At 45.0% G+C, this 13,156-nt stretch overlaps 1 protein-coding gene across 5 annotated transcripts in view; it reads right to left on the bottom strand.

The window, feature by feature from the left end:
* The window catches only part of LOC138564559 (zinc finger protein 419-like), a 110,025-nt gene extending 101,358 nt beyond the window's left edge, over positions 1–8,667 (bottom strand). For 4 of the 5 annotated variants that reach the window (XM_069642922.1, XM_069642919.1, XM_069642923.1 and 1 more), the window contains exon 1: positions 8,473–8,652. In XM_069642922.1, the coding sequence (XP_069499023.1) occupies positions 8,473–8,496 (24 nt within the window). In that variant the 5' untranslated portion in view covers positions 8,497–8,652. Of the gene's footprint in view, positions 1–8,472 lie in introns of all 5 variants that reach the window. The other variant, XM_069642920.1, reaches the window with a different exon arrangement.
* Positions 8,668–13,156: the final 4,489 nt, after the last annotated feature.

The following is a 13,156-nucleotide window of genomic DNA, read 5'->3' as shown; positions in this document are numbered from 1 at the left end:
TTAGCTGCAGAGGGAAGGAGGAGGCAAAGAGGACGGTCTTGAAGTGCTTTCGGGTCTTAATAAAGATGCTGCTCAATACGCAGAGGGAGGGGGAGAAGGAGATTATTTTGTAAGAGAGTTGCAGAGTTCCAGACAGCCTCGTGGATGAAGCCCAGTATTGTGCCCATGTGAGGAACATGATATGATATTTTATTTATATCGTGCTCATACACAAGTGTTTCAGAGCGCAACCAAGCAAAGGGAGGGGAACAGGGAGAATAAAAACGACAATCTTACTAGGCCCAGTGACATTAAGAGCGCGCAAGTGCATGGAAAAGGGGAAGGGGGAAGTGCATGGAAGGAGGGGGGAGTGGAAAGTGTGGCACAAAGGAGAGAACAGAATAAATAATAAGTGCAGTAAATAAATAAAAGCAATAATTAAATAAAAAAATACAAAAAGGCAAGTGCGTAATTTTTCAGATAAGGTAAGGTTTGCTGCTTGCCGCTAGGTCTAAGAGATCTACCTTCTACAAGGGAAAACCTATTTTTGTGTTCCCGGACTACCCTAAAGAAGTCATGGCAGCTAGGAAGAGCTTTAAGGGTGTAAAAGACTTGGCAAAGTCCCTGAAGGTGAAGTCCTTATTGAATAGATAGAACTCCATGACTTTGATGTTGCCAGAGGGAGAGAGAATTACTTCTGATCCAAAGGAAGCTTTCTCTTGGCATTACGGGATAAAACTAGTACAATTACTGATTGAAGTAGCATTGTATTATTGGCCTTCCCCCATCCTTCTCGTATTTTTGTTTTGTTGTGTGTTTTTTTTTTAACATTGGATTTCATATGAGAAAATGGCGCCGGGTGCTAGATTCAGTTGCAAGTCTCAAATTCACCTGCAATCGTTACTGGAACGCGGCTCTTTGATTCCTTTCTGAAGGCGGCACTTCTGAAGGATACGTGACGTACGGCGTTGCGTTACATCACACGCCGCATCACGTGTCTGTATTACGGACGGCGGATTGTGGAAAGGGGCGCTGCATTTGGGAGGAGGAAGAACATGCAATCCAGATTTCGGCAGCGCTCCCTCCTTCCGTGGCGGTTCGTGATGCGGCTCAGCGCATGGAGATCGGGGCTGTTTGTGATGCGGCTCAGCGCATGGAGATCGGGGCTTTGGGACCAGCTGATCTCGCCGCTTGATGGAATGTTGTTGTGACTATATCAAGGAACGTTCTGGAGCTTTTAAAGACTGGAGGGCGGCTGTCATGGTGTGCTGCAGGGCCGGAACTTTTGCAGACTTGGAGTGGTTGGTGGTTGTGTGGTGGCCTTACTGTGCCTTGGTCCCCGACCTGCTGGTGATGCGTGCGTCAGCTGTGGAACTCGGGCTTTTGATGGTCGCTTTGTCTGACATAATGGGCGGGCGGCCTCAGACGCAGATGCTAATGCGTTGATTGGACTATGGCTGGCTCCCAGACACGTGCATCTAGTTGATTGCGGTGTCTGCATTGTTCACATCCACTCCATACCGGAAGCCTCAATGTGAATGCTGAGTCAAAATTTTGATATCATTGGAGTCAACTTTGTCGCACAGCTGCTGGGGATTTATCTCAAGTCTTTGCATTGGCTTCATGTGAAGTTGCCTTCCTGGAATGATCCCGGAGTCGTCGTGGAGTAGTCATTTCTACTGCTCCTCCACCTGCTTCTAAGTCTGAGTGGGGGAATGGGGATGTGCACGTGACTGAGGCATAAAGATATGTGGTACTTTTCATTCCGGCACTGTGAAAGGTTTTGTCTCACAAGATGATGGCAGAATTGAAGGAGATAGTACGGGATGGGATGTGGGCCATTTTCACTCACTGTACTTTTGGTCCATGTATACTCTCGTGATGGCTATGCATAACATGTATATGATGTTACAGCTGGGCATGGACAGGGGCGGAGATTTACACCATGATTGTCTGCTATATAATTTGCTGCACTGTCATTTGTTTTACTCTATTGCTGTTTTTATTTATTTATTTATTTTGGGGGAGGCATCTCTCTAGTGATCTTTTGATTGTTACTGGAGTGGTCTGAAGGGTGTTGGGTATACTCATTTTGTTTTAGATATATTTGCTGTTGCAAACCTTTTTTTTCCTCACCAGTTACATCAATATTTGGGACGTTTTTGAAGTGATTCAGGTTGTGTTACGCTGACATGTTACTTGAAGTCTGCATGGGCTCTTTTTAATTTTGGTGTTTTCTGGTTGGGGATGTTTATATATGATTGGGAGGGGTACTGAGGGTGGCTTGGGGTTTGTTAGTTCTTGTTGACGTTGGATTCATACTTCTGCAGGTGGGGGTGGGGGTGGGTTTTTGATTCTTATAAGTACTGAATTTTTTATCTGGTTTTTCGTTGTCTTCTTCTTTCCCTTGCAATGGCATCTGGGAGGGGTGACCAGTTGTCTGTTTCCTCTTGGAATATAAATGGTCTAAACAATCCGCTCAAAAGGCAAACGATTTCTAATTGTTTGAAGGATATGCGCAGTGATGTTTATTTCCTTCAGGAGACCCATTTATTGCTGGATGAAGTTAATATGTTACGCAAAGGATGGATTGGGGAATTTTTTGTCTCGTGCTATTCGTCCAGGAGTAGAGGGGTTGCTATTCTGATTCGGAAGAATTCCCCGATTAAGGTCTTAAGCTCTAGCTCTGATAAGGAGGGTAGGGTCATTGCACTTTTGGTGGATGTTCAGGGAATTCAGATTATTCTTTGCAATGTTTACGCTCCCTCACTGGATGATGGTTCATTCTTTGGAAAAGTTGCCAAATGCTGCAGGATTTTGCTTGCCGGAATGTTATTCTGGGGGGTGATTTTAATTTGGTTATTGATACTGTCAAAGATCGGAGCGGATCCAGTGCTGTTTGCAGGAGGGATCCGACATTTTGTTCTTTTAGCTCACTTATTTCTGAATTTGCCTTAGAAGACTGTTGGAGATTGCTTCATGCTGATTTGAGAGAATACACTTTTTATTCTAGCTCTCATGATTCACATTCTCGTATAGATATGTTTCTCACGGCTGGATCAGCAACCTTGAATCTGGTAAGCTGTGAGATTGGCTGTATTGCTGTCACTGACCATGCACCTGTGTTTATGAATATGGGTTTGCAGTTTGATACTTCCAGATCTTTTTGTTGGAAAATAAACACCTCAATTCTTCAGGATGAGAAGATAGTAGATAAAATCAGGTCTGAGGCTGATCAATTTGTTGTGGAAAATAGGACAGAAGGAATTGGTGTTGGGACAGTCTGGGAGGCATTTAAATGTACGATGCGGGGATTGATCCTGGGTTTGTCCAGTAGCAAGAGGAAATGTATAGAGAGGAAAAGTTTGGATTTGGAACAAAATATTAAGCAGCTTTCAAAGGATTTGATAAATGACTCAGTTAATCTGGAGAAAAGGAGAAAACTTAGGGAACTGCAGAGGGAGCTGAATGAGACTTTGAAAGCAAGGTCTGAAAAGGATTTGTTTAGATTGAAATGTTCTTATTTTGATTATGGTGAAAAGTGCGATCGCTGGCTTGCCTATAGATTAAGACAACAGCAATCAGAAAGATCTATCACTTCTATCAAAAGAGAGAATGGTCAGGTGACTTGTGACCCGAAATTGATTAATGAGACCTTTAAGGAGTATTATATGAAACTCTATCAAATTGAGTTGGGCGTCAATGGATTGAATGATTCCTTTTTTAATTGATTGGAGATACCTAGAGTGATTGATTTGGAGAATGCAATGCTGAGTGAGGCTTTGACTGTGGATGAATTGAAAAATGCGATTGGGAAATTGAACTCGGGCAAGTCTCCGGGTCCGGATGGTCTGCCTGCTGAATTTTATAAAATCTTACCTGATTCAGTGGTAGAACTTATGCGGGATATGTTCATAGAATCCAGGGTGGGAGGTTTACTTCCTGCTTCTACTAGTCATGCCATTATATCGGTTTTTCTAAAAAAGGGTAAAGATCGTTGTTTGACTTCGAATTACCGTCCGATCAGTTTGATTAATACGGATAATAAGATCCTTGCGAAACTATTGGCCCTTCGTTTGCAGAATCTTCTTGTGAAGTTAGTGCACACTAATCAGTCCGGCTTTGTTCATGGCCGGAGGACATCTAGCAATATTAGGAACTTATTGTTGTTGATGACACATGCACAGGATATGGATGATGATGTTGCGGTGCTTTCCTTGGACGCAGAGAAAGCGTTTGATCGTGTTGATTGGAACTATCTTTTTTCAGTATTGCGTGCCATGAATTTGGGAGAGGAATTTATTTCATGGATCGTCTTGCTTTATGCTTGTCCGACTGCCGCTGTCAGAACTAATGGCCAATTGTCAGATTCCTTTGTGCTACGGAGGGGTACGAGACAGGGATGTCCTTTATCCCCCCTGATATTTGTTTTGGCCATGGAACCATTGGCGATTGCCTTAAGGAGTGACGTGGGGATACAGGGTCTGAGTTTTCATGGTGCTGACCAAAAGTTGTGGTTTTATGCGGATGACCTACTTTTGTTGTTACGGAATTTAACAGTGTCCCTTCCGGCCTTGCTGAATGTTTTGGATAGATTTCATGCGGTGGCTGGATTTAAGGTTAACTGGTCTAAATCTGAGGTGTTGCCAATTTCAGGATATTGTGACAAGAACTTGATTACTGGGATTGGGTTTCAATGGTGTGAAAGGAAACTGAAATACCTGGGTATATGGCTAATCCCACTGGTGGATGAGATGGTTGTGGTAAACATGAATGAGGTATGTACTGATTTGTAAATGAGCATCTTGAGGTGGTCTTTGCTTCATTTGTCCCTATGGGGCAAGGTGAACGCTATCAAAATGAATGCAGCTCCAAAGATTAATTATGTTCTAGGTATGCTTCCGATGAAAATTGGTCAACATTACTGGAAAAAAATTGATGGTTTGTTGCAGTCATTCCTGTGGGATAATAAGCCGCCTAGGCTTAAATTGTGGAAACTTCAGTTGCCAGTAGAAAAAGGTGGTCTGGGAGTACCGAACTTCAGGGCATATCATTTAGCCTTTTCAAGTCTTTTTATTGTGCCTTTTTTGATGGATTTGCCTGATAAATGGGTAATTGCAGAGGCTAGTATGTTGGGTCCGCTCCCTCCAAGGGCAATTCTCACGGCGACAAACAAGTCATGTAATAAATCGCCTTTGACGGTTTTTCTGAGAGAGACGTGGAGACAGGTTCATGAATTGTTGGGCTCGGTTGCTTCAAGGACCATTCACTCATCCATTTGGTTGAACCCATTGATTGCTATCGGGGGCAGGTCTTTATTCTGGCCGGATTGGTTTCTAGGCGGGGTGCTCTGGATTGATGATGTTCTGGTGGATGGAGGGTGGATTGGGGAACGTGAGTTACGAGCAAAGTTTCACATTGATAATTTCAGATCTGAAGACTTCAGGAAATTGAAAAGATGTATCGGTGATGTGGCAGAGCTAGGAAGCTCAATGGTGAATCTCTATCTAATGGAGAGGGAGCCAGGTGGTTGTTCCATTGCTAGCAGGATATATAATTGTATTGTGTCTGCTTATAAGGAAAATTCTGATTTGAGAGATGAATGGGGAAGGAGGTTGGGGTGTGAGATTTCGCCTGAGATGTGGCTGGATATGTGTGCGAATGTTAAACTCTGTGCAATTGATATGGTGGAACGGTCAAGACAGATAAAGATCCTCAATAGAGTGTTTTGGAGCCCGGAGCGAATGTTTAAGAGGGGGCTGATGGACTCAGATGAATGCTGGTGTTGTGGGAGTGGACAGGGAAGTCTGGAACATCTGTTGTGGGGATGTGTGCGTGTACGGGGATTTTGGCACGATGTTTGTGGTGCCTGTCTGCGTGTTTTGAATTTGGATGTTGAATTGGATTTTATGACAATGATTTTGGGAGGTGGAGAATTGCTGGATGATCTCTCTGTGTCACGGAAAAGGTTTTTACTCCGTGGAGCTTGTCTGGGCAAAAAGTTGGTCCTCAGGGGCTGGAAGTCGCGGAATGCGCCTTCTCTTGATGATTGGGTTGAGGGGATGTCTGGCCTTGCATCCATGGAAAGGGTGGTTTACAAGAGGCAAGGGAAGTTGAGGTTGTACGGAAAGGTGTGGGATGACTTTCTGAGTATTTACTGATTTATTGCAAGTTATGTATATATAATATTCTGTTATTCTGTGTATTTTTTCTGGGTATTTATTGTTCCGATTGTTTGATTGATTATCTATGTGTAAACTTTATAAATAAACAAATTAAAAAATGTTTTTAAAAAAGATAGATAAGGTATATCTGATAAGTGCAGAGATTTGGTAAACTACACATGCATTGACTAGGGCATGGTACAGCAGACTTTGGGGTATTGCCAGCCTCTCCCTATCTGCAGTACTCAATTGCCTTGTTTCCTTGGGTTGGGGAGATCCGCCGCTCTTATACTCTAGGAGTAAGGGGAGTGGTGGCCTGCAAATAAAGAGATAATGGAGGGAATTCTTTGGGAGAATATTTGGAGGCGGTTGGCAGACCACTTTCAGCCGTACAGACTGTGGCGATGAAGAGAATTGACAATGTAATGAGTATTACTGTTAGGTAAATACTCATAAATCAACAAAGCGTTGTTCTGGTGTGTGTCTCAGGTGGAACTTAGATTCGCGGCATGCCAGCTTGATGTTCCACAGAGGTGGTTCTGGTGTGTGTCTCAGGTGGAACTTAGATTTGTGGCATGCCGGTACGATGTTCTGCAGAGGAGGTGCCTGCTCACTCAGTGATGTTTGCTACTCAGGAGCCGTTTTTGCTCCTGCTCAGCACATCCGTATTTTGGACCCTGCATTACTGAGTCTGACTCGGTTGTGGATGGCTGCAATCTGGCAGGACTCCTGCCGCTTTCCTTCACACTGATAACTGGTGCTTCCTTTGGAGCTTCGATGGCAGCGTAACGGAGGCCCCACAACACACTAACGACTCCAGCTTCACCACTGTCTGCACCTTCCATCGCTGAACTCGACTGGCTTCAACCTCCCCACTCCTTATGTTAACATTTTTTTTTGTAAATTGGTAGAAGTATTCCACGGTGCTGTCGAGTAGGCTAATAAAATTACTGTCACTAAAATAGATGAAATACAAACATTTCCAGGAAAAAGGATATACGTTTTATACCACAGGTGGGGCGGGGGTCATTTCTAATTCCCTGGATTGCTAAAGTACAGCGTTAAAGCAAGGCGCATGCACTTTACTTTAACGATCAGGGAGACTGTCATTCCATTTAAAGGTGAAGTATGGAACAGGAGTACATTTCCGTATTGCTCTCACAATCCACCTTCAAATTGCACCATGGCTTTCCGCCAGGAAGTGGAATATCAAAGTATTCTTATGGAATCCTGCTGACTTTTCCACCTGGGAAAAACAGGCAGCTTCTTTAGGAATGCAAACTTGCCTATGGTCTACACTTACCATTGCCACATCCTTTTGAAAAAGTCCATAATTTCACAGATTGAGACCTTTTCCACCTAAGTGCAGATGGACACGTCCCCCTCAGTGCAAAAGAGGGGTATTATAAAATTACCTCAAAGATCATTGCGATTTCATATACTTCTGAGCCTAACTTCGGAACACAGAAAGCAGTAAGACTGCACTATGCAGACAGCAAGCTACCAGAAAGGCATATAGATTCATTCTCACTGCTTGGCAAAGATAAGTTCAACTTGATAAGGAGGTAATTTGCCTCCTGGTTTTTACGTAGGCGGCTTGCCTCCGGCAAATGCTCATCATTTGCACTACTGCGTGTAAATGTGCAGGGCAAAAGGTAGCATACAAGTGTGCATGCTGCCTTTTGCCCTTCACTTTTGCACTGCACAGTGCAAAGTGAGCAAAGGCTGGCTGGCATGCTTCCATGACAGCCAGCTTTTACTTTTAATTGTGCGCGCCGCTTGCATTTGCTCGAATGGCAGGCGCTGCTCACAATTGAAACTGAATGCTGTCTTACATGTATGCATGTCAGACAACATTTAATTTGCGTGGTGGCAACTGCTTACCATGCGTGCATCAGTCTTCACAGCGAACATGCCAGACAGCATTTAATTTCAATTGTAAACGCTGACTGCCATGCAAGAATGGCAGTTCGCATTTACAATGGATCCCTATGGGGTCTGCAAGCTTTTTGCTGGTACATGAAGCTGCAGATCCCATTAGGGTCACCAGCATTTGCGCCGCATGAAAATGCACGCCAGCGCAAATGCTGGCGCAATTGTTTGGCGGAGATGAATGGAGGCAGCGAAAACAAAATTTGTGTTCTGTCCCTCCTCTCCACCATACAAATGTTTGAAAATGGGATGTGACATTAATGGAAGGCATTAAAGCCTTAGTCAAGGCTGTTACGCCCCATGAAAAGAGCCGCAAAGTGTAGCCTGTCTCACACCTGAGGCAAGAGCACAACCAGCTGAGCTATCCTGGCGGCAAAAGACAAAGGGCTAAACTCACCAGATCTGCATCAGGCTGGGACATTTCTCCCCAATGTCTTCCAATGGATCTTTCACCGAGGATCTCTGGAAATGCTCCAGTTTAAAGGGCTGCTGCTGAGCAAGAATCAATGGGGACAAGGGAGGGCTTTAAATTCCCAAGTAGCCGAATGCAGCTTCTGGATAAACCTTGTCCAATGCGAGCCTGTGCCGTTCTACTGCACATGCGCGGCTTGCCTGACACTTATCAAAAGCGCATGCGCAGAAATGACACCAAACCGCAGCAATGGCGGGAGACGGCGGTCAGAAATGAGCATGCGTAGACATGTGCGCGTAGGTCACTACTGAGCATGCTCAGGAAAGAGTAGACGCGCGCATGCTCAGCAGGAGCCGAGAAGAGCCTCGCACTGCGCATGTCTGCGCTGAGCAGCGTCTCTCTGACTGCGCCTGCTCTGTCCCGTGCGATTATGTTCCAATGTCAGAATGCATTTAGAAAAATAATTGCTCCTCGCATTGTGTTATCAAAACCAGGCTGTGCAGATCTAAAGCGCACCTTCCATGAAGCCTGCTCAGTACAGTTTTAAAAATCCATCCACTTGATTTACATAAAGCAGCTTGTTGAGGTGGATCTATCTATCTATCTTTTATTATATATATATTTAGGTTAAGGAGTAATGGAATTATGAGCTGTGTGATGCTATGAACTCCATGCATTGTGATGTTTTGAGGTTCTGCATGGAGTGTTATGATTCTTGTTGTGTTCCTTGAGGGTCACTTGGAGCCTGCCTCTAGACTAAATAAACACCATGAAGTATCTGTTCATGCCCGGCCTCATTATTTAACACAGCTGCGCTCCGTGCCTCGTCATTGTTTATTTATAAAGCGCTTTCACAGAGGTGAAGTGCTTCAAAGCACAATCATTGAACAGAAATAGAAAAAAACCCAGACAGTGCTATCACTTTTATTTTGTTTTTGAAGATGGATAACAAGGCCAGAGGATGCCCTCCTAGTGAGAGGCCTCCACATCATTTAGATAATAAATAAGGAAATGTGTTCCCCAACCCACACACATTAGGGAGCCCCTCTTCAAGTGTTCTTTAACATAGGGGGAGAAAAATTGCTGTTCACTTTGTGTTCCGGTGGTAACAGCATTCCAGGGCCTGTTGCAGGTGGCTGGTGTGCCATACATGCCAACAATCTGTGACCAAAAATCTGTAGGAGTCTTAACATTTCAAACATAGTAATTAGCATAATAATGACATCACAGGAAATGATGTCATAACTTGATCCGATTACATGACAGGACCACATCACAGTAAATGAGAACTTTGACCTTATGAGATCACAGGAAGCGAGTCCACTTGGCATATGGCCTTGAAGTGATCGCTGGAAAGGACTGCCTGTCTTCTGACCCATCATGAGAAAGAAATGTACCACATGAGTGACCTGTGAGAACTGTGACCAGCTTCTTCCTCATTAACACATATTTTCCTCTTCAAACATACAATGAAGTGATATCACTTCTGTATACCCCAAGGGAAGAAATGGCTGCAACGACTCCCGCAAATGCAGGTGAGGCGAGCAAATGCAGCTTGTGAGGCGAGCACTGCAAAGCGCACATTTAAAGCCCCAGAACGAAAGTAACATAGAGAGAAATATATGGGTGTAGGAGTGTTGGGAATGAACATTTAGTTCTGTGCCCTTGCTCTGCCTGTCAAATACCTGAAAATCTCCTGGGCCGTTAAAGGAGGTGGTAAATCATCCATTAGCTCATGCGCAAGTGGCATCTGAGGAGTTAGTACGCAGCTGTTCCCTAAAACATCTGAAAAATAAATGCATCTGTGCCGCTGTACCCACAAACATCTGAAGAGGAAATGCAGCTGTGCCATAAAACATCAGAAGGTTGTGTGTATCTGCATCCTAACACATCTGGAGCAGGTGCAACAGTGCCTTAAACTGTGTCCATAGCAGGTGCAGAGAAGGAGTGCCCTAGAGCATTTTGCTTTGCGTGTGCACTGAAACCAGGAATGGTCTGCACACAGCCAGCAAAGGAAACCCAGTGTGGCCCCAAAACTTAGCATGCAGCAGCAGCAGTCACCCCAACCTTCCAGAGAGCAAGTGCAGTGTCCCCTTACGAACTATTGCAGTAGTTGCAAACAGTGGGTTGAGTAAATGCACTGCTGCCCCCCGCCCCAAATGAGGAAATGACAGGGCTCGAACATGAGTTGGCTGTGCCGTTAAAAGCAGAATTCTTTGTGCAGTTGGAGGCTGGTGACTTCGTCAGGGATTAGGAATAATTGGGTAAATGGTGCTCTGTGTTACAATGCTATTCACGTAGAATTGCTTTTTCATTGTATAGGAACCTTGCAAAAGCATCATGGTAACTGGCACTGCTACACTTCCTGTTCAAAACTAAAGTTGCACACGACTTTGAGGACAAACTCTGTTTCAACATCAATTCGTCAAGCATATTGTGAAAGATATGAGCGCCAACCCAACTGTTTTGTAGTGTTTACAACGAAAACGTTCCCCTGAGAATGAACACGTCCCAATAAAGTGCTCGCTTTTCCTGGCCCCTTGCTCAAGAGCTGCACATGTCCTGCACCAAAAGAGCTTGGGTGATGGCATCAGCGCTTAGGGATGGCTTCAGGGAGCTGTACATTCTGCACACCAAAGTAAGTTTATTCTGCTTGCTTGCAAATGCGTGTGTTTATGTTACAAAATCAACCCACGCGGCCACGCTACTACCTTTAAACCTGCTGCTGATATGCTTTGCAGTCCGGAGCTTCTGCCATTTACTTAGCTGTCCGTAGGTTTAGTGGTATTATACTCCACAGCACTGAGCGCAGCAGCCCACATGCTGAGTGATGCGATGTCTGCAAGGAGCAAGTGCACTGGGGCGAGGATGGGTCCATGATTAGTGCATGCCGCTGCGGGGGCTGAAGACATTGGCTTGGTGGTGGGCACATCATTTTTTGGGGTGTTCTGTAGGGAACACTGCTCCTTGTTTTTGACATAGGGAAGGCTAGTGAGCTTGGACTGTTGATGGCAAGTTCATGAAGAAAGCGAGCAGCCTAAAAATGCTTCTGCGATAGTTCAGGTAAGACCCTTTGTGGTGCCGTAACAAAAAGACTGGAGCTTTTGTTAAATCACATGGGTATTCCTTTCAGCTGAGCTCCCTCAATGCACACACTGACTGTTACTACTCCTGATTGCAAGATTTAAACCTTGGAAATGAAATGTGCATTTCCTTTTATTTAGGTGTCTCCGAAAATAAGGGCTTCTGGAAATTCCAAGCAATATCAAAATGGGTATGGGCCTCGTGCCATGCACTTCAGGATTACAGGAAGATGGTTTTGTTTCTTACCTAACCTCTCAAAGTAGAGCTGTGTCAAACGAAACCACATTGATGTAAACCGAATAACCAGAACAAGAAGGTTTTTTATTCACCGTTGGCAACACTTGCACCACAATATGCATACGATCAGATGCCACAGGCAACTGGGCACACGTTTATTCACCATAATTACAAGGCTTTAATGAAACTAAGCATAGACTAATTCTTTCAAGATGGGATACTTTAGAGCTGAAAGCTGACACATGAAGTCAAGTGCACACAACCCTGGCCTGCCCTCAAACAAGTGAAAGTAATTTTACATGCATAGATTGGTGACAACCTGTGTTTGGTTTGGTGTACAGGCCCATGGGATACCTTATGGCACCCATGGGTGGGGGTGCAACCCTGTGCCCCTAGTGTATGTCTTTGGGCATCTGTGTGTGACCCACAGAGCAGGGTATGGGCTGGTGGCAGCTCCATGATGAATTTGACCGGTGCTCTGAGTATCCTCCATTTTGGAATACCCAGGCCCTGCCATTGGAATCAGTTGATTCCTGATAGGAAACAAGATGGCCCCTGTAGCCTCTTGCTTCCTATTGCCTGTTACCTTGTTTTCCCAAAGTCCAAGGAAGCCCTGACTCTGTCCCTTCCCCCCTGACTGGCTGTTGGGTGGAAGTTCCATATATGGTGTTGTTGTGAAGTCCAGGCCAGACTGGCTGGAGCCTTCCCAGTGACTGTATGTTGTGGGTACACCCTGTGGGTGGGACCTGGGTGAATGGAGTGTGTGACCAATATGTACTTCTTGTTGTGCATGTCTGGTTTCTGGTGTTTGACACAATAACTGAGGCAGCCCTGCCGAAACTAGTATGAATGTAGTGTGTAGTGTTGAATGGCTGGGTACTTGTCCCAATCCACATTCCTTGTTGTGAGTGTCTGATAGGGAGGAGAATGGCCTGAATGCACTGTATGCCTGATTGGCTGACTGACTGCTGAATGCCCTTCTGAGTGATTGGTTGCCTGAGTCTGACCCAGAAGAATGAATGGGAGATCAACTAGTATATCTGGGGGCCTCTCACTGCTAGAAATCGTTCAGAAGCTGGAGTTGAAACTAACATTGAAACTGAAGCTGAATCTCGAAGCCGAGCCTGAAGAAGAAGGTTGACTGCTGTCTCCCTTCGCCAGAATCCGAAAGCCGAAAGCCGTCAAGACTGATCCAAGAGAGGACCTGGATAGGCTCCCTCTTCCCATGCTCTGAGGGACCATCGAGCAGTGCTAAACTTTGCGGAAGCGCCCTGGAAGTCTGCCGACTGGAGACGGGGACCGCCGAGGAGAACGAAGATAAGCACCAGACATTCCGTCCACCGTCGTC

Source organism: Ambystoma mexicanum, chromosome 1p, assembly GCF_040938575.1.
Source record: "Ambystoma mexicanum isolate Mex_15411 chromosome 1p, UKY_AmexF1_1, whole genome shotgun sequence".
NCBI classification, from domain to species: Eukaryota; Metazoa; Chordata; class Amphibia; order Caudata; family Ambystomatidae; genus Ambystoma; species Ambystoma mexicanum.
The sequence above is the reverse complement of the archived record's forward strand: the minus strand, read 5'-3'. Positions and strand labels throughout refer to the sequence as shown.